Genomic DNA, 22,556 nt, shown 5'->3' on the forward strand with positions numbered 1-22,556 from the left:
CAAAGACACTGCAGGGAGAAAAAGAATGCAAAAATAAACCACTACCAGTACAGACCAACACACACCTGCACCTTGGCCTCCCGTCACCTGTGCTCAGTCCTGGGACAGCCAGCGTTCTCACCTTCTGCCAGTCAGCTTTTCATCAGTGATTCACAAATAAAAATAGGAACACCCTAAGTACCTAATCAAGCGGATAACATACCACATAAAACTGTTCCTAATATTTGCAAAGCTCTGCTTAAGCCTGGACTAATCAGCATTAGGACAAACAGCCCACTTGCACAGCAACAATTATTTTTATGCTTTTTCCTGCAAGTCTTTTAAATACACTTAGTATTATGCAAGCCTTATTTGCATTTAACTAGCTCGAGGATATTCCTGTCACTCCATGCTTGAAGTCTTTGTGTCAATGTAAGCACTTGCTTAAACACAAGCTTATCTATATGAAAATTCACCAGAGAACTTAAGTTTTGTTTTGTCTTGTCAGAAGACTCAACAGGCCCAGCTCAGAAAGATAACATTCTGCTTTGCAGGTGATACACTTCCACAGTCCAAGTGAATTCCTCATTAGCACAATAACAACATGCAACAGAATAATAGGAAATAATTCAAACCCCCAGTGAAATTACTTTTTGGACCAGCAGTGGTCCTTGCTCCTCAAAGATGTGCTTGTTAAAAACAGTTACCAATTGCTTGTTTTTTCTTAGCCTTTTTTTAAACTCCACATATCTGACCAACAAAGACTAACCAAATTTCTATAAGGAATCTTTTGGGGACACAAGAACTGCTAGATATTTGAAAGAGCTTTATAAACATGCCGCAGAATTACTTACAGAAATCAAATTGAAAGGATCTGATGGTTTTGCTCTAGGGAAAACAGAAGACAGACATCTCCCATTCCCAAATCACTGTTTTCTTTCTCCTAAGAAGTTGACAACCAACATCTTACAGAAATACCACTAAGAGCTGCTGGAAAGTAACCACATCCTTAAGGGTTCGGGTTTCTCCACTGCTTATCTTAATGCCCAATCTGTGAGATTATAAATCAATTGCTTTATTGTAATGGTAAAACCTATGACCTTGGAGAACACTCATAGCTGACAAATAGAATTATGAAATAAATTGCTTCCAAAACAGGTCTGGAAGCCTGCTTTGGTGTTGAGGATGGAGCAGCAAGGAAAGAGTAAAAAATGAGTATTTAGCAGCTCTGCCATTGTGTAAAGCCTTACTACATTTGCATCCTGCTGGGGTGTGCAGTTGTTCTCCACATCCCTGGATGATGCGCTGGAGTTAGGGAATGCATACAGATGGGCAACCCAATTGATTAAAGGAATGGAGCAGCTACCTCACTGTAAGGGTTATGAACAAGGCAACAGCAAGACTGGTGTTCAACAAGTCACACTACAACTAGGAGGTACTCGCCAGAAGGTTTGATTTGGGACAGATGAGGGTTTCCTCCCTCCCAGTTACACTTCTAAGAGCCACACGTGTTTCAGGCAGCAACTCCTGCAGAAGTAACTGGTGGTAGAGTGAACCTGACAACAGCAATCCATGTACATCTGGTTCATGCCAGATATTAACAGGTACATACTGTATCTCCTGTTTGAAAACAGGAGAAGGCATCTAAGTGCATTTGCCTTTAACTGCATCACCAGTTACAGCCAAAGGTCTTCATCCTCTCCCCTTTCCATACACAGTCTACAATTGCTGCTAAAATCAAAAATGCCTCAGCCCTGACTTGTTACCGAGATCTGTGACTGTAGGAGTTGCCATTTCCACAAAATAGATGATTCAGTTTCTCTCATGGAACTATATCTATATATCTATATAGATATATATATACAGACACACACACACACACGTTTTCTCCCTGAATATACCAAAGCCTTTCAACTCTATTTCTCCCCACCACAGCGCTGTTTCTATTTCTGTATCTTTAACATCAACTCCTATCTTGCTGTGGGCTCCCATATTTAATGACAGCATGGATATATTGCTGGGACTTAAATGGTGAGAAGGAGAGATGCCAGCAGCAGCTTTTGCTCTTCACTTACGAAATATTTCCTTAAAGTCTTTCTTACTCTGTGCTTCCACTCCGTGGCCTCCAAGGGGTATCCTGTCACTTCTAACAGTCCCAAGTCTCGCTCTCTCTTTCCAATGCTCATTTTGAGGCATTGGAAGATTAGCCAAAGATTAGAAATTTATGTTAAAACCCAACACCATGGGCACCAGAGCAGACTGTTCAGCACCTGGGACCAACACAGAAATTGGTATTGATATCACACACCTGAGAGACTTTTTACAACAGACAGATATTTTAAGGCAAAGTAATTAGTGTCACTAAGTATGCACTGGCATACTAATATGTGGTTTTCAAAAACAAAGCTATTTTCCAGCAGAGGAAGCTGCAGTAAAGCACTCAGATTTTGTGTTCTATCAGCTCAAAGCCTAAATTTTGTCACACAAAACCAAAAGCTACTGAGACAAAGCATATGAAGTTTCAGTATCAAAAGACTGTTTTGCTAAAGCTGTGAGTGGCTGAAAAAACCACTGAGGTTTTTCTCTTTAATAAAGCAGCACTTCCATTAGTTACTCCTTACCTCCAGAGCACCACCTAAGTAAGGTCAGTGTTTATTTCTGAGTCCTTAATCTGTGCCACAGGAACAAGGACAGTCCACGACTGTAGAATGTGTTTCTTGGTTCATACTCCCAGGCTGCCAAATGTTTTCCAAAATATAAACTGAACAAGCATGCCATGATCCCAGACAGGTTGTTGCAATGTCTAGTCAGAAAGGACCACTTAAACCTCAATTCTCTCTAGACTGTTATTTGGAGAGAAGTTAAATGTATAAATAAGATTACCACTCAAAGTCATTCTATCAGAGAGCAAACACTTTTATCCCTAAGAATCACATTACTTTAGGTTAGATGTGACCCCTAGATTACCAGAAATTTGCCAGATATGTCCTCTCATCAAGGTGAAGCCATCTTGATCAGATTCAAGTCTAATGGATGTCTAATAAAAACTGTGGGACAGAGGACCCCAAGCTACTTCATGCTGATCCCATTCCTTGGAGTTGTTTGGAATATCCCAGCTCCAGCAGCACCAGCACTTACTGAATGCACCCAGGGTACCCTTCCCATCACCTCTCCTCCTCCAAGCTCCGAACATCTGATGAGAATTCGCTACCCCTAATCAAACCTCTATTTGGAGCATAAAAATAAAAGACGAGAAAGTCAGGTCTGTGTGTTAATTAACCTCCCTTCCCCCCCATCTGGGAAACAGACTGGGAAGGGTGGTGCATTAGCCCATCAAAGCCTGCACTGCACAGGGAAGGACAGTCCTCAGCTCTGGGCTCCCTTGGAAAGGCATCATTGCACCAGCCATGCTGCAGCCATACTTTCAGCATCTCTCTTACAGGCACAGCAGCCTGGAGGGCTGTTCTGCTCTGTTTGAAGAAAGGCATAAAAAGGTACCACACTAACAAAGTAATGTCATAAGACCTAGTTCCAGGCCCACTTCATGCTTATAAAAATCCTTTTAAGTGGAATGAAATGCCATCAGTTCTAACAGAGACCACTTCATAATACTCCCTTTCCATAAAGAGCTTGTTTAAAGGAAACTATTAAACCTGAATCGAGGAGATTTGGTGGTCTTAGATCCATCTCACAGTTTGGAAATCAAATCCAACAGAGCTACTTTGATGCTTTGTCATCTCTAGATAAAACAGAGTCGTTCTTTTTTCAAACCCAATGAGAGCATATACTATGCTGTGAGATTAATTGGGCTCCTTGCAATAGCTCAGTTTTCAGAGCCATGTTCCCCTCTACTTTGCAAAGAGGTTACCATGAACCTAATCTCCTCTGACTACAACCCAAAACCTCCCAGAAAGACATGGCAGAGTCCCAGTCTTGGCTATAAGACTACAGCTAGAGACATCCTCTTCTGCTGCATAAGGTCTTTTTCCCATACATGTATTCAGGGGAGCTTGGCTTAATTAGTACTAATGATGAGAAAACCTACAGGGAGCTGCTGAATTCTGCAAGCAACCAAATATAAAGCGTACTGATAAAAAGCCACTTTGCTGCTGGGCGATGCTCTTCTGCATGTTGAAGAGAAGATGACGACAATCCCAGGGTTTCTATGCCAGATCCACAGAAGTACAATGAGCCAAAGCTGCTGCAAACAACTACCATGCAACTTAATGAGGAGTAGATTCAGTTTTTCCACAAACAGCATTTTAAATAAGCTGGAGTAGGAAAAACTTAACTGAAAGTGCCAACTGTTCAATGCAGAGCGTTCCTTATGACACTATTTAAAATTCAAGCCAAATGATCAGACTGCCCGCTGCAGTATTTTGGGTAACCTATATCTATATTTGAAACCCAGGAGGTGCCATTTCACCCAGCTGGGCTGATACACAGTGGGTTATGAACAGCTCTGACAGCAGCCACGGCTCAGTGCCAACATTTTCAAATACTAAGGTGGAAGAGGTTACAACTATCTAAACATTCTCATCTGCCTTCAAGTTTGGGAAATGTTTCCAGTAGAGAATCACTGAACGGATAAGGCTGGAAGGCACCACCGTGGGCCATCTGGTCCCACCTCCCTGCTCCAGCAGAGTCATGCCAGAACACGTGGCACAGGCTTGCATCCAGATGGTTCTGGAATATCTCAGTGAGGGAGACACCACACCCTCTCTGGGCAATCTGCCCCAGCGCACAGCCACTGCACAGGAAAGAAGTTCTTCACATTCAGGTGGAACAGAACATAGCAGCTCTACCCAAGCTGAGGTTTGAGGGAGGAACCCTGCTCCACGACAACCTGTAAGGTGGTCTGAACAACAGCTCTGTTTTATCAGGATTACACCACTAAGTAGGAAGGAACGAAGTCAGTTGTGGTAGGTACTGAAGTGCCTTCTAAATATAAAGCCATTTGAAAGCTTGTTTCCTGAGCACAGCAACTGTTGACAGAGCTGATGAGGCAGGGGAACAAATGGATCTGAAAGAGAGATCTCCATCAATACTGGGACTTTAAACAGTGCAGTCTGTCTGTAGGCGCCAATTCATGCTTCCTCCATGATTTGGCAGCAGCAGCTGAGGATGTCTGTCTCCAGCTGACCACACTGCCAGAGGTCCCATTTCACAGGACAAATCACCACCCCAAGCACAGCAACTCCAGTAACTCAAGCCTCTGCATTTTCCTGACACTGCCATCAGTTCTTCTGCCAGACACCCTGCAGAGAATCAGGAGGGACAGCTGGAGACAGTAACCTCTTTAGACAACTCAGCTCAATCCAACAGGCACCACCAGTCAGGGCACCAGCCTTCCTAAATATCAAGCTCATACACCACAGATGAGCCTTTCTCAAGGAGCCAGAGGATGGGCTTGGGCAATTAACTCCAATGAGCCTGCTGCCTGGTAATGACAGAACAAGGTTAAAACATCATTTGAAGCATTTTTCCTCCAGCTGACTAAACTGCTTCATGAGATTTGATGGAATTTTGAATCTGACTTCATCAGTATTTTTGAATGCTATCCTTAAGTATCTTTACTTTTTCTAAAGAATAGTTTATGCATACCCTTAATTCCACAGTCTCACAGAGAAGTTGTTCTGACCTCACCTGCACAAATGTATGCACACACTTGTATATAATCCCGTGAGAACATAAACATCACTTCATAGCTTATTCTGTGTTATTTATTACCTTATTCTACAAAATAACTATGCAGCACATAAATCCCCAGCATGACTTGGAAACTGTCTTTATTAATGCAAATGATGACATATTAATAATCATGAGTTCAAGCCTTTTCTCCAGGCTGAGCTGCTTGTAAGGTTTATTCTCAGAATCATTTAAGCCCACACCACACATCTTTGCATGCTTTAACACACCACCTTATCATATTCTTCAACTACCTACCATTTCACAGGCTAACTTCTCTAGTTAGCTGGGAACAAACAAAAAAATCCAAAGGCATGCTAATGCTTTTCAGATCATTAGCTCCTATAAAATTCAGACATTTACAACAAAATGGCTAGAAAATTAAAAGAATACTGTAATAAGCTGCAGGAATCCATGTTCTAATTAATAAACAGGTTTGTGTCTTCAAGCAGAAACAAGCATTCACTGTATCAACACTCAATGTCAAATGAAAGCCATAAAACTGGGGGGGATTAAATGAAATCCATCTTTGACTTTTACAAACGCTGTCAGAATGCAAACTCTGTGCATAAGATGCTCCACAGCTTTCATGGCTTGCCTTTCCAGCTCCTGAGGCCAAGACACAGCACTGCTGCCTGAGGACAGCCATTATCACACGAGCATCAGGAGGAACGGAAGGGCTGCTACCTCCAGCCTCACTGAAAAGATTTTCATCCTGAGCAATCAAGAGGGGTGGATGCAATGATGCAAGGCAATTTCCAATGGCACCATCCTCCCACCCTGGATATTGATCTCTCAGAGCACATTCCTGACACTACAGCATCCATTTTGAGTTCCTGCACTTCCACAAAACTTCTCTTCCAAAGAAAACCAATCCTGAATCTAATGACTACAACACTGTTTGTAAGCAGGGATCCCAAAGTTTGCAGGAAGTAAAATACCCTTTGCACAGTACATGTCAAAGCCACATACAGTGCTCCTCCTTAAATTCCTTCCTCTTGAAACCTAAGGCCACAGGAAGATGCTCAGCAGAAAGTGAGGGCAAAATGTAAAATGTCTAATGATCTGATCACGTACCTTTATCACAAGTACAGCCCCCAAGACTTTGAGGTCTCTAGTCCAATATCCCGGTCAGAGCAGGGGCAGCTCTTTGACCAGACCATGTTGTTTAGGGCTTTCTCCAGCCTGTTCTTGAATAACTCTGCGGATGGAGCTTGCACCACCCCTTTGGGAAGCCTACTCCAAAACTGGATTACCCCATGCTGCAGGCAGTGACTGCTACGCAACAAGACATGGAACCTCATTGAATAAACCACAAATAGATCCTTCAAGATATTGGGGGGGGGGGGAAGCCTCAATAACAATCACTGTTTTAAACATTTTGTTTAAAAGCCAATTCCCAAATTCATCGAAAGACTGCTCAATACTTTTAACAGACCATTTATGAAAATTCATAAGTTGAAATTCAACTAAAAAGTCTCATCTAATTGCCCGCAGATGGAGACAGGTTTGAAGTACTAAGAGAGCTTAATGGGAAAAAGATCTTCCTATGACAAAATAGTCTGAAATTAGTAGGAAAAAAATGAGGTCCCACTGGTGGCCATGCCACTTCCATTCATTAACCTCCCAGTTTCAAGTTATTTAAGTTTTATCCCTTATATTGATGAAAGAAAAAACTTCTCTCTGTAGCAACACCATGGTCACCAGAAGGTTTACTTTTCAGGTCAAGACTGGAGAGAAGAGCAAATAAGCTCTTTACTGATGTCAGTCCCTGCTGGCACCAGCAGCCCGTCCTGGGGACTTGGATGGCTACGTTACAGGGCTGAGTGTCCCTGAAGTCTGAATTCAGAGATCAGAGCTGACCCCTGAATAACCCTTTCGCTGGGTACAAGTCACATTTAGCTTCTGCTCAAGGGACCCAGACCACAACCATGAACTAGGAAATATATCAGTTCAGCACTCCAGAGAAAGATGGGAAAGTAAAGGAAAGGCTCTGCACTTCACTCAGCTCTAATTAAACAAAAATCCCATTTCAGCCCCAGACAATGTCTCATCTAGAGGCCAAAACTTCAGATGAAGGAAAGTAAGAGAACCACAGGAGAAGCACAAACTTCAAGTAGGTTCAGGGAATTATACTTCAAGTTTCCTTGGTAATTCTGCAACTTAATTTTCTTTATCCAAGCATTTCTCTCTCCCTTCTACTTTTGGGAACAGTTCAAATAAGACAGATTCATCCACAGTTTTGAGCTGCCACTTGTAAATAAGAGTCCATTTAAAAATCTATTTAACAGGCTATAAGAAAAATCCAGCCCTCCTCATTTCTCATCTTCTCAAGGAGCAGCATCTACTGCACTCAAACATAATCCTGTAAAGGATAAACCCACTTCCATTTCATTCATTTATATTTACCTCCAAGATAAAGAAGCACTGCTGGTCACAAACTTAATATAATGGCTCACCTAATCCTAGCCAGCCCAAGCATTAAAAAAAAAAAAAAAAAAAAAGAAAATTAAAAAAAGAAGAAAAAGAGGCTTCTTATGGTAGATACAGAACTAAAATGTATCTTGTTAAAGTCTGGATCTGAGAATTTATATGGACAAGTAATTGTAGTCCAAAGTAAAAAAGGGAACAGAAAAATTAAATGGTTCAGTGACTACACAAAAAACTCGCTCATACTGGATTTTTTTCTTTTAAGCTCACCTTTGAAGAAAGGATTTCAGGTCATGTTACTGAAAGGGTGAACACAAACAAAAATGCAATCTTGAAACAGACTTAATTGTGCCGTTTGGATGCTAAGAGATACCTCTTCACACCTTGTTCACTACTTAGAAGCAATGGAATAACGAGCAACCAATGAAAAAAATAATGGACACTACAGGTAAGATGCAGTTTTTGAACACTGGATCATGATTTAATAGAGGAGTTCACTAAAGCTTCTGCAGCCAAAACCACAAGTTGTTTATTTCCCTCTCTGTAAATCACTGAGCCTTTAGATACAGTTAGCATCAGCTATCCAAAAACTTTAAAATGTCACTTTAAGATCTTTCAGAGAAATGGTAAACTAATTTAGAAGAATTTGAAGTCTGAGTCGATGACAAAAACCCACACAAAGCCCCCAAACCACCGGAGCTGGGAATCATGGAGCAGGGAGAACCAGCTTTCTGATACCCAGCTTTCAGAGAAACATCTCGTTGTAGTACATTTCTTGGCTTTTCCTGTTCTTTTTCTCAAATATGAAAGACTGCCACATTATTCTCTAAGGCCTCTGACAGTGGTAAAGCAATTTTCTCCATAAATCATTGTAATGCTAACACAGAAGTTTACAGACTCATCTTTAAAAGAAAGCCTTTACATTTACTGCCACTGCCAGCAGAGAGAAGGAAAGTTAAGCTCTGACAACTGTTCTGTCTGGGGGCAAATTAAATGGAAAATTTATTCCTTGGCCCAATTCTAACAAAATTTAATATACTTGTGAAAACTGTGTAAATACTTTGTACTTAAGAGAAGTGAGTGCATTAAAAAGCCATTTAGCATATTGAGATACATGCACATTCATACTGCAAGCGTGCTGAAGTCCCCTGGATGTTCCAGCAAAACTGAGTAACCTGCAATAGAAAAGCCTCAAATGTTCTTTCTCTGAACGTTCTTCTTGATAATCTGTTGTTCTTGAAGAAAATAAAGGAAAAAAAGGAGAAAAGGTTGGAATTTTCCTGGTTTGTCTCCTCATTCCAGAAGGCAACTGGAGCTTTCCTGAACATTAGTTTATTTTAGTAAACATACGTATGTTTAGAGTACTTTATTAGTCCACAGTAAGTCCAGACATCCATAAACATTCTTACCACAAGGTCCTCACGAGGGTAGTGCTGCTGCCCAGTTCCAGGATTTTTTCAGCCTATTTGTACATAGTCTTTGATTACACTTTTCACCCTGTTAGCATAAACCCAATTTTATTTCACTTCTAAACACCAATGTTTTGCAGATAAGGAACATTTACATCTTTCTCCTCCGTGAACCTAAAGGTAATACATCTTAAAAAGCTGTTTAAGCCAGCAGATCTTTTGGAGTCCAGTCTGTGAACTTCACATAGGGTTAAAACAATCAAACCAAACACTCTTGTATTCTGTCCATCTGTAACAGCAGCTTATTTAAAAAAATATAACCCAGCCAAATTTAATTGCAAGGAAGTTTAACTTCCGGTCAATTCTACTTTTATTCCTAAGTATACTTAAAATATCCCTTTAAATACTTCCTAAAAAATTTATTAAGATTTCTTATGTATTAGTCTTGTATTAACTCGGTATTTAAATCCATTTGTCTCAACAGCAACAGCTAAACACCAAGACTTACCTTCTGCCATTTCATCACTGTTTCTTACTGCATGCCCAGGAAAACCTTTAAAGATCAGTGCAGTGGACCAAATAATAAAACTTTTCACAACACTCTAAAAGCATAATTTCACTTTATAAGTACCTTAATTTGGCTCATCTGTGAATACCTAAAAGCTGCTCTTACTCAGTTTCACAGACTCTCTGAACTTGAGGCTGTTAGTTTAAATGAAAAGAAAAGGTGAACAGCAGACTGTGCTGGCTGACACATACGATGTGTACATTCTCCATGAACGAATTCTGACTTTACAAGAACTCTTTGAATAGCCAGAAGCCAACAAGAAGAACAGGAGCAGCACATTCAGCAAAGCTACTTTACCAAAGCACTGAAGGATGTGCTCAGATGTGAACTGTCTTACTCAGCCTACATGCTAAAACCCCTAAAAATTTCTCAAACACTTTGATAAATAAAAAGCATGAGCAGGGGAGAACATTGACTTGGAAAACAAGTTATTTTTCAATAAAATACACTTAATTACCAATTCTAAGATGGGCCTGGAAGAAGGCCTCACTGTATCTTTATTATAACAGTAACACACATACTTTCCAAACACATATTTCACCCAAGAATTAGGATGCCTTCGAACAGGAGTGTGATTTACTGTCCTTCCAGCATTTTCTAACCAAATACCACAGAAATGCTGCTCTTGCAGAATGTCAAGGAGAAGAAAGGGCAAAGGAGCAAAATCCAATCCGTGCTGAAGCTGGTAGCTGAGAAAGTTTGTCTACACTGCAGTGAGATTCCCATCTGCATTTCATTGCAGCTGGTGTGAACCCAATCAGTGCAGGTTAAGCGTACGTCAGATCCCTGATTACTGTGCTCTGACCCCGGCTAAGACGGACATTATACATTCCTGCTACACACTGCAGTAGCTAAGGAATCAATGCTGCTTTAAACAAAATGTCCTCTGTGCTACACGTGCCTCCAATTTCTTCACATAGTGCAAATTTCTTGGGGTCCCTCACCAAATACTCAAGCTCTTCTGTCGCTCTCCGTGTGGCGCCTTTGTAAGGCACCAGATGAAAAGTGAGAAAACCCAAGTTTAATCTATCTATCTTGTCAACATAATGTTTTTTCCAAGACCTCACGTATGGTCTCCTTGGATTTCCTGCTCCCCATATATAAAACAGGGATGATGCTACTTCTCTCAAGAGACTGCTGTGAAGCAGCCTTGAAATTAGTGAGACGTGCTTGCAAGAAGCTAGAACAGGTCCTGAACATATGCCATGCAGAAAGATTTCCTAGTTAACATATTCCCTCATTTTTTCCACCCCAAGGAGCTCCAAGCACAAACTACCACAAATAAGCAAATCCCCCAGGGTAGGGAGAAACCAGTTTAAGATCAGGGCTGTGGCAAGTCCCAGCCTCTTCATGTGCTCTCTTACAGCCCGATCCCTAAGGGAGCTGGTTCATGGACCTAACTAGAAGAAACTGATCCTGTTGAAAGACAGTCAAAAGCATTTCACCAGTTATGTGTCAAAACTGGTCCACAGGAGGCTCAGATGAGCTTCAGCAGCAGTACACAGGACATGGCCACCCTGCACAGGTGGGATACACAGGAATTGCTGGCAAGAATGGAACTGTTGCATTGGCTTTCCCACAACCACTCCCTCACTAGTGCTCGGCACCGCAAACAGCTTCCAAAGACCAAGACTTCAAGCAATCACAGCTAAAAACAACTCAGCTTTTTAGTATTTGCCATTGTGATTGGATCTGTGGTGTAAAACCACCACGGATTCTTAAGACTACCAAACATGATGATTGATTTTTAAAATGCTAGAACTGCATCACTTAGAACTAAGCTAGCATGAAGACAACAGGCTTCGTACAACAGCTGCTGATACTGGCACCTCAGAGGTTCTGGATTTGGTCTTGACCAACACCAACAGGAATAAAAAGTACTGCTGAGGTACCTGAGTGCCATCACAGACCAATGACAGTCACAAACTTATCACACACAGTCACAGTCACACATTGGCAAAACGATTTTTGGGAAGCAAGTGCTAAGTGCAGCAGGTGTACCAACAATAACTTGCTTCATATAGGCTATTAACTGAGCCTCAGCAGCCCATGTGCCCATGGCCTGCTGCCAGAGCCACAGTGTGTCCTACCTGGATACTATGCTGGAGCCATTGTAGAGGTCACTGGCGTAGGACAGCGTGGCCAGGGGCCGCACAGAATTGTAGCGCGTGAACTTGGACAGACACTCCTGGAACTCATCCAGCTGGCTGGTGGTTCTGCTGTCATCTAGAAGAGGCAGTCACATTGGAGGGGGCAGAAACAGAGCAAGGAGGTAAACTCAACAGTAAAAAAAAAAAAAAAAAAAAAAAAAAAAAAATCAAGGTATTTGTCTCCACGTGATGCTTGTTATTTGGGGAGGACACTTGGTCAAAACCAGGCTCTCTCTCATCTCTAGCATTCTCTGAAGGCATTATGAGCTTTTCAGACCACAAATAAAGTGCTGGGTGAACCTACTATGCTGAGAATCTGCCTAGAAGTCAAATACAACTTTCCTGATAAGCTCATTTATTTTATTCACATTCAGAGCCCATGGGCCATATAGATTATTAATAGGAAACCTTTAAGCATATCAAAATGCACTGCAAAGGACATGTCTAGTTTTCAGCAAGGGTGAAAGTATATTCCTTTCCCTGATCTGTTACGGTATGTTTACATTTGGTGTCAATTACATTCAAAATACTTTTAGTAAAAAATACTTCTCTTGTTATTCCAAAAGCAACAGAGCTAAGGGAGAAGTATTTCAGGGCTGGAGAATGAAGGCAAGCATGAAACCAGAAGGCTCCCTGTACTAGAAATTTTGTGAAAATTATGACCTTCAGCAGACAAGGTGAAATTGAGCCAGCTTGAATAATGATGATATATATTCTGTGGGAAATGGAACAGTTTACTACAAAAGTTAAAAGTAAATTGCAGTGTAGATAGTTGAAAGTCATTCACTGACTTCTGAGAAGTCCCAACTTTTCTTGGTAGGAACATAATTTTGTTTAAAGCATTCTAAATTTCAGTATTTTGTAAGCAAGGAAAAATTCCTAACTTACAGCAATGCCTCACAGGCAAATCTGGGTTCCCAATACCGTCACATACCCACAGCCAAACATCAGGCAGCACCTTCAGGCTTCATCACAACCCCCCAGATCTGCAGCAATTCTCATACTCCTTCTCTAATGCTTCCACCCTCCCTTTCTTTTTGCACCAGTGCATTTTAGGGGACCTACAGCTAACACTGCTGGTTTACAGGTACTGCACACCTCATCTCCTGTTCCACCCCAGCATCAGAGAAACCACCCACACACCCCCACCCCTCCCAGAGATCACATTCCACCCACTAGTTAAGCTAGCCTTATCAGCAGCATGAAGAAATAACAAGATCTACTTAAAGGCTTAGAAATACCAGGGTGAAAAAAGAGAGGTTGATCTATAAAAGCAAAATCCAGCCATGATTTCTTGTGGGAAAACACAGAGAATAATCATTTCTGCACTCTGGTAATTCCTTGCCATCAGAAATTATTATCTCTACACTTACAGGCATTTTGAAGTGTCCCTTATATGCAGTGTTTAATGTTTGATCATATAAAGGAACAGTGAAGGCTAGTAATTAGCATGTTTGGAGTACTAGCATATACATTATCCATGGCAGACAGATGAAAAGGGGCAAAATGAACAAAGTGATGCTCTAAATTAACATCATCAGCACCTGACCACTACAGAAAAAAGCCTGAGAAGAAACACAAACATCAGTCAGCGTTTTTCAAAGACTGTTTTCTCTTTCAGCACTGTGATAGGGACAAATAGCTGCCACCCTTCCATTTCCCTCATTTAGAGATCAAGCACACAGACCTTCTATAATTTTTTCTCTATATGGGCGTGGAAAACCGAATATTATTTCTCAAGACATCTTCCCCTGGCAAAGTGCAAGGCCATTTGATAATTACAGTAATATTAAGTCTCCACTCCCTACTCGAACAATCAGAGGCACTTCTTGCAAAAAGCTTTAAATCCACATTAAATCCTATTTAAAATGTGTCAAAATGCAGGAATGACTTAGGAGAGGAAAACTTAATCAAGTATCATAGGTTACCCCTTATTTAGGAGAAAACCTGCCCTTGCAAATCCTCCGCTCTTGGTGCAGCTGACACATATGAATACAAAAAACCAGTTTCACTGCATTCATATTTATAGTTCCAATTATGAAGAAAGATGCCCTCTACAAGGGAATGCTGGGAAGAGCCCCATTTGTTATCCTTGGTTAATAACTTTTATTTTTACATAAACACAGTTATGCATCACCAAGATAGCACTGCATAACAACATCTCAGTGTGATCTGTGAAGAACTGCATTCTGCAAAGCACCTGCTAGCACTCCACAGGGATCTGGCTGGACACATGCAATGTGCTCCTCCAATATTTCAGATGCTGAAGTAACCTCCCAACGTGCTGCATTCCTTGCTAAAATAATTTTGCTGTGCACCATGAGAACTGAGTCAGCCCGTGCCCTGAAGTAGGTAAAAGATGTTAAATACTTCTAAGAGTGAGCTCCCCTAAGACATGCTGCAGCCTTTATATTTGGAGCCATTTATTAATGAATTTTTAAAGTTACTTTTTATTTATTTATTTTAAAGGGACAGAAACTAAATTCATGGAAAAGAAAAAAGCAGAGGTTTCTACCCCAGCAATCCTGCTGATCTGTTCCTTGGGAGGTTGGTCCTTGCCTTAAGTAAAGATCCTGGGGTGCAGCAACCTCTGCCTGGTTTCCTCTCGTGCCTAAGTGGTGTCTCCCACCCCCTGAGGGCTGGCAGCTTTCCTTGCAGTCTGTCACTCGATATGGGCTGCAGCTCAAAGCCTGGTGGTGCAAATCTCTTGCCTGTTGCAGTCCATTGCCTGAAGCTTTTTTTGCCAAGCTGGTTTGCCCTCCAGAGGGGCTACAGAACAACCCTCCTCACCCTCAAGACTATTTGACCCTCTCATTTCTTAAGAGGGTCTTGTGTGTAATTAAGACCCATGGATACAGTAGGCAACAATTACTCTAGCTGCTGTCACACTGTTAGTCAATTATGAATGAGGCAATCTAGGCAACTTTGAAAACAGCTTCTAATTCTTCAAAACAAGCCTTAAATCTAAGGTGTGCCCCATGGGACAAGAGCACTGCTGCACAGTCAGCTTCTATAGTCCAAGCTATTTGTTAACCAAGACACAATCTAGACAACAAAGGGTAACCTCCAAGTGTCCCCTTGCATGCTAAATACAGGAGAATGTATCCATTTATGTTTACACCTCTGTAGCATTTCAATAGCAGTGTTTTTAACTACTGGGTTTATACCACATCTAGTGGACAGACAACTCAACCTCTGCTTTCAGGCATTTTCATCTTCAGAACAGGCACCAGAGCAATTATTTATTGTAGGTTTTACCCGTCACAGTAAGGGATTACAAAGCCATACGTGTGCCCGCCAAAGTGACAGGATTAAGTGTTCCAAATTTAGCAACTTCAAAGATTGGTCAAGAATAGCAAAAGGGAATGATCTGAGTGACACAAATACATACAGCCACATTCTCATGCGAGGAAGAAGTGCGAGCTGCTCTCTCAAAAGCAAAGCTTTTCTGCGAGAGGTACCTGCCACCAGAAGTGGAACACTGCACAAGCACTCACCCGAGACACGAGTCATCCTGGTGGAGAAATAGCACTGCTCCAGGTCCTCAAAGTGAGCCGTGAGGCGCTTGCGTCGCGAGGCCAGCGTGCTGTTATACCACGGCTGCTTTTTGGTCTGAGGGGAGAAGGGAGAACACTTCAGAAAGTTAAAGCCAGGCCTGGGTTTCGCTTCCATAGATTGTACCCAATTTTAAACAATATATACGATAGGTTAGAAGTGTAAAATGACAATAAATGAAGAATCTTGGCACTGTCAACAGTTATTTCTTAGGGTCCTATGCTGCACCCCTTAATGTAACAAAAACAAACCCCTGCTTTCAGAACCTTAGCAAATTAGTGATTCTGGCCTCACACACAGGACAGGCAATCCCAACCCTTGGGGAACCCTGTCTTGCATTTATTCAGATAGACAGCAGAAGCCATCTTCCAGCTTCACAAATCAAACAGACTCTACAACAAATACTCCCCAGATCCCTGGCAGACAGCTCATTAAAAGAGAAGGGGGTGTTTATTTTAATGAGTTACTGAATTATTTCTTTTGAAGCGACTCAGTAACTCTGTAAAACTAAGCAAATAAAAAGAGAAGTAAAAGACAACATGAAGTTCAAAGGTTAATTGAAAAGAAGTTCATGAAAATCATCACTAAAGCCATTTCCCAACCTACCCAAACAGTAATAGTGAGAGGTAGGAGCAAAGGATTTAAACTAAGTAAGTAATCTTTCCTCCTGAAGGAAACACAGGACATGCAGTACTTACCATTTTAATCACGAGTCGTGAAAAGGAATGAAACCCTCTACTAACATAAGAAGCACAAAGAGCTCCTTGCTTTAATTTCTATTTAAGAAGCCTCACATACCACATCCTCAAAGCTAAATTTTAAAAGATTTAAGAACCATCAAACTCCCTAATGAACAACAACCCTGAGCAAGTACAAGGCCCATAATGCTACTCAATGGCACTGACAAAACCCACTTCGTGTACAACTCCCCCTCAATCCATGCAGGAGAACAGCCTGTTCTCATTACAGCCACCTACCAATCCAACAAGAACAAAATCAGTTTACAGCCCACTCAAATTTTGTTTGTACCTGTACAAAAAGCAATCTAACATTCTAGGAAAAAAGCAAACCCCAAGCAGTGGATCCCCCAAGTCACCACTTCCCACCCGAAGCCACACACTGACATCGTGGCTCACGCTTGCCTGTGACAGCGCCTATGGTCTTCACAGCTTGTTCACCCCAAAAGCAGCTCCAACCTCAACACACAACACTGGGAAGTGCTCCTACATCAATACCTTTCAAGTACCATTTTCTAAAACGTCACATCTTTAAAAAACGCTCAACAGAACACTTCTGTAGCCTCCTCCTATAATTTTTGTGTGCCAGCCTGCAATGCCTCCAGGCTCTCTCAGCACATCAGTAGTGATGTGGGCTCGAGACAACTTCAGGCAAAGAACAACGGCTTCAATCTCAAGTTAAGGCAAGCTGCCTGAGCCATGATGAGCGATACAACCCAAACCCACGCCTGATCTGCCAGATCAGTGCACACTGAGATGGAATCAATCACGTAAGAGTTTGCCTGCTGGGTCTCCCAAGAAAGACCACTCACTGGAGCAGGTCTCAGGCTGGCAACATGGCAACCCAGCTGTGCTGAGAACCAAGCAAGGGGCACTAGCCCATTGTCATCAGACCACCCCCAGCTAAACATTTCAATCTGCTCAAGTTTTGCCCAAAACCAGATGTTCAGTTTCTATGAAGCCTGCTCCGTGGCTGCTTTCTAAGCAATACTGGGCAACAGGAGGAAAAAATAAGGGAAGAGAGAAAAGACACCCAAGCAATTTTTATTCGATGGCTAAAACTACTATGGTTGCCCTAGCTGAGGATATTAGTTTGGATTCCTCTGTTATCAAGAGTGATTTTACTGTCTGAACTCCATCAGATACTCTTAAAGAGTCCTCTAACAACTGTGAAAAAGCATCATAGCTGCACACAAGCTCCTTATTTCTAGCAGAAAAAAGGTACTGCCATTAAAATACTACCTGCAGAATTGCCCAGGGCCTCAGTGAATTGTCCACCATTTACTTCTGAAGCTCAGCTTCTGGAAGAGAAGTGTCCTAGAGCTCTGTGGTATATAAATTCTTCCCTAACAACATGTCTGTGGGCAATGCACAAAGTAATTATATTGAGAAAGAAAGCTCTGCTGTCCATCCTAGATAAACCTTGCTGCCAGCAGTGCCCAATATATGATTTTTGCTGTGACTGACAATTAGGGAAAACCCTCCCAATTTATTTTATATTCTTAAAACTACTTTTATGGCAAAGTCTTCCTGAAATTAGACTACCTTTGAACAGAAGTGTTTAACTTCAAGAGTTCTCTTTGAACTCCCCATCCAAACATATATTAAAGTTTAATTTGAAAATTTGTACTTGAGAGCACAGATCTTGCACTCTTGAGGACAAGAAATCGCATTTGAGGACAAAAAAGATTATTCTCACACAAATAAGGCTGTCATACAGAATGACTAGAAAGTCTGGGTTGTTTGTTTTCTGAGCTCACCAGCAGGATAGCTATGCTATCAATTTTGGCTTTGAAATAGGAACTACTGAGACAAGTAGTGTCAGTGGAGAACAAATACACCATAGCACATCAGAGTCCTGAACATAAAACCCCCATCCGCATTTCACCTGCCCTCTGAAATGTGGTAGAACTACAACTCCCTGTTCCAGCAAAATCCTCCAAGGGCCAGAGTAGCAGGAACCACAAGCATTTTCCCACAGACTAATAGACAGAATTTTCTAATTACCAGTTAGTTACACAGCTTCAAACCCAAAACCCTGCATGCAAACATGTATGTGCACCAGCTCAAAATCCAGGTGGTTTTTTCTTTACATCAAGTAAGATCCAACAGCACTTCAACCTGTTAATTTACCAGTTTGATGCTGGTGCGTGCCAGGGGCAGTCCACCACCACCAGAGAGCACCCAAGGCACAGCTGGAATGTGACCAACAGTCCATCTGCCCAAATGAAAACTGTTTCACCTTTTTGGAACTGTGAGCTGGGTATCAGTGACAGCTTCCCAGCCCAGCTGAATCCCTCTGAGCTGCCAGACTACAGCAGTGCTGCTTGGAATTCGGGAGGCCTTGCAGATCAGACAGTTTGGAGGCTGCCTGCCAAACAGCTCCATTCTATATGCAACTTTTTACCCTCTAGATGAATTTATAATGGTTTGTAAGGCCCTGATGAGGACAAACGATGTAACTGTGCAAGGCAGGTTTTTTTTTGTTTTGAAAGTCAAGCTTGATCTACAGCTATTTAAGCCAATGCAAAGGGTCAGGGATTTACCTCCCTTCCCCAGGGCTGCCCACATGGGAGATGCAGAGCAAACTGTATCCCCTCTTCCATGGAAGAGTCAGCTTTAAGAAATAAGTCTCAGATGTCTAAATACATCACACAAAGTCTCTCACACAACTGGGCACAATCATTCCTACAGCTGCAGTTGCCCATACAACCAGTTAAAAGCATTTTCAAGGCTCCAGCTGACCGGTGCTCTGGAGATGGATGAAGGTGCACCTCAACCCTGCCCAACCTCCACATTCACTCTCCCGTCCCCCCGTGCAGACAGATATATTATCTTACCTGAGAACTGCCACTGAAGCCTGGAGGCTGGCTATACTCGGTGGAGTCAATAATACTACTGCAAAAATAAACGAAATAGTCTGCTTAAATCACTGCACAGCCATCCTTTATCATTTTTAACCTGTTTGCTATTCCCCCCTTGACACTCTGCAGCATACTTGCCTTTGAAATCCATTTTACAGACAGGGAACACAAGGTTATATTTTTTTGGGGTTTTAGGAGAGATTTTTTTTTTTTTAAATAGAGTTTTCCTAGAGCAGAATGCTGTCACACACAATTATGTGTAGTGCAGTCGAATAATTTCTAATTAGAATGCAAAAGCATATCTTTTGTATGAAATATGCAGCACAAGACATTCTGAAAATAACATGCTACCATTCGTTTAAAATTCCTTAAAAAAAATGATAGAAAAAAGAAGTTTAATGCTCTGGCATTTGAATCAACACTGGAAAGGGAAAAGCTAAAGAAATCAGTGTAAGACAGACACTAGTTTAAACAGAAACAACTAAGGAAATACAGAAATAAACTAAAAAACCAAAATACTGACAGCCAGGATTACTATTATTAGAAAACACTACACCACATTATAGTATCTATAATCACACAACATACCCTTTAAATCACTGTTTTAAAAACACAGCATAGACATGCAAACTCAGTGGAATTTAACTTTCAAAACTGCAGAAAGATCTCCTGATCCCAGCAGAAAACAGGTGGTTCAGTGTTCTTCGACATACAGGCAAAAAATTCAGCTCCCACAGTAAGACACCAGAGCCAGATTAAAGCACATTTATCACTCAAATTCCATATACTTCCAGGACAGGTAAAGATTAGCATATTAGAACACAATGATTATGCAGAACACATTATGAAAATAACCATGATTTGTTTCTAAAAAATCTTTTCATCTGCCTTGCTTCTGCTGTGTCATTTGACTTGGACAGAGAAGAAACTATCTGGGATCATTATTCTCATTATTCGCAGTCTTTCTTATGACATAACCTTAGATTTTAAGCATTGCCTGGGGAAGCTGAAGGTTTCTTTAAAAAGCTCCTAGAGCAGTGCTAGAGGTCCTAGTTTTGTCAAAGATGAGTGTACCTATTGCTGCTTATGTAACAGTTGCCAGAACTTATGTGTGAACTTGAGAACCTTGGTCATAAATAAATTGGTTTGCTTGAAATGCCAGGCAGGGCACCTGTAAATCTAGAAGAATGAACCAATGGTACAGCAGTGCTTAATTATTTCTCTGAATGTTTTCAAGCTCCCCTGTAAGTGGAGGGGAGTGGAAACAGAAGATGAGACATAACCACTGGTGAGACTTAAAAAATTAACTTGGAAAATGAGACTGATTTGACTTTGGTTCTAGGCAAGACAAAAAGCTGAAAACAAAGAAAAATCTGAGGGATGAAAATCATTATTTGCTGCAAGCTATTGTACGGGAGAAAACAGCAGAGCTGTTTCAGGCATGGCTGGGGACAATGAACTTTAAATTAGCATGTGGCTTCATGAAATAATGAAACAGGGACAGCAGATCCTGCCAGGAACCGCAGGAATAACACATTCAGCTGGAAAGCGATGAAAAAGTACTCCACTCTGAGACAGGTACAGCAGCAATTAACAGCAAAACACACAGACTTAGAGTGTCTGGTCTCGTTCTGCTGCAGGTTGTCTGGTGATGTAAAGCCTTCAAGAGCGCAGACGTCATCTCCCCAACCAGAGTACAAATTCAAAGACATTTCTGTGCAGTGCCTATAGCTGAATTAACTCATGTGTGCTTGAATGTTTTTCCTTTCAATAAACACGAAGCAAGTAACCAGAAAATTACAGAAGTGCCCTCCAAGTTCTTCTTTAAAAGCTGTAACATCAGGTTCAGTTTGGAAATTCAGCTACACCGATACGACATTTAAAAACCCAGAACAACAACAACAAAAAACAAGGCAATCCACAGACTATAAATCCCATTACAGGGATGGGAGGAGGTAATTAGAACAAATGGAGGGGAAGGAGGATCAGGATTTCAATAACTGAGTCAGAGTTACCAAGCAACTCATTCCTAGACCAGAATTTTCCCCTCAAACTCCTATTAGGGATAGTTTGTTATTGCTATTAGCCCTGGATAACATCTCAGGGAAGCTGCTCATTCCTACCTTCTGTTCGCACCATTTACTGGGAGCACAAAGCACGCGCGCCTGTTCAGAAATCCACGCACAGAACTATTTGTTCTCTTCCCTTCTTCTTCCCCTCTTGTTCTCTATTAGTATACGAACCAAGCAATATGCAACGCTGTAAACAAGCACTGTGCTATTACCCAATTTAGTATTTCATCATCCCCTGTGTAGGCACAAGAGAAAACACGTGTTTCTTGCAGACAAGGATGTACTGAACATTATAGCTGGGCTAGGTTCTTTTGCTAAAGAACTTCTGAAGGAAGCTGGGGGGAGGCAAAGTAATTTCACATTTTGAAGATGTTAAGAATGGAGAGGAAAAAAGCTACAAACAATGAAAAGAAACAGAAAATTAATGAAGCAAGCCTGTGATTTAGAGGAAGCAGATGAATAAGGGCAAGTCACCAGAGACCAGATAAAACTGAATTCCAAAGAACTCTATTTTCTTGAACTTTAAATTCAAAGGCTAAAGAAGTTTTCTTCATCTCAGCACTAGTCTGTGATAACCTTGTACTATTTATAAGGCACATTAGGAAAGTGTTATACAATTATATTTCATTAGCAGTGTGTTAAGTATGTTAAGTTATATTTTGATTTAAATACACCATTTTAATTCACTGATAAGCTAATAAGTCTCCGCAAGTTCAATATAATTTTAACATGGAAGTGAATCCATCCCCAACTATGTTTGTATTTCACTCTTAGTGGCTCATGGCATCTCTAAAATGCACTTGAGATTAAATATTTCAGTTAAGAGAAGTGAAAAAAGTCAGCCTATTTTAAAACTCCAATCAGCTGTTCTGCAGCATTCCTGCCAAGGAGAAATGTTGCTGAGGTAATTCTTCAAAACTTACCCTTAATGTTGAAAATAAAATTAGTTTCAAGTGGTAGACATTCCTGGAATCTAACTGATGGTAATTCACACCAATGCAATTACTTGAATTATACAAAACTGTCGAGACAGGGTGGGGATAGAAGTTACAGGAGTAACTTCTGGCAACAACTGATGCCTCTTCAGACATTCCTTCACATACT

At 41.3% G+C, this 22,556-nt stretch overlaps 1 protein-coding gene across 2 annotated transcripts in view; it reads right to left on the reverse strand.

Moving 5' to 3' along the window:
* COP1 (COP1 E3 ubiquitin ligase) overlaps positions 1 to 22,556 on the reverse strand; it is a 125,820-nt gene that overhangs the window by 75,692 nt on the left and 27,572 nt on the right. For both annotated transcript variants that reach the window (XM_039555938.1, XM_039555937.1), the window contains exons 9-11: positions 19,357 to 19,414; positions 15,722 to 15,836; positions 12,165 to 12,300 (exon numbers count right to left, since the gene is read on the reverse strand). In XM_039555938.1, coding sequence (XP_039411872.1) covers positions 12,165 to 12,300; positions 15,722 to 15,836; positions 19,357 to 19,414 — 309 coding nt within the window. The remainder of the gene's footprint in view (positions 1 to 12,164; positions 12,301 to 15,721; positions 15,837 to 19,356; positions 19,415 to 22,556) is intronic.

This window comes from Corvus cornix, chromosome 8, assembly GCF_000738735.6.
Source record: "Corvus cornix cornix isolate S_Up_H32 chromosome 8, ASM73873v5, whole genome shotgun sequence".
NCBI classification, from domain to species: Eukaryota; Metazoa; Chordata; class Aves; order Passeriformes; family Corvidae; genus Corvus; species Corvus cornix.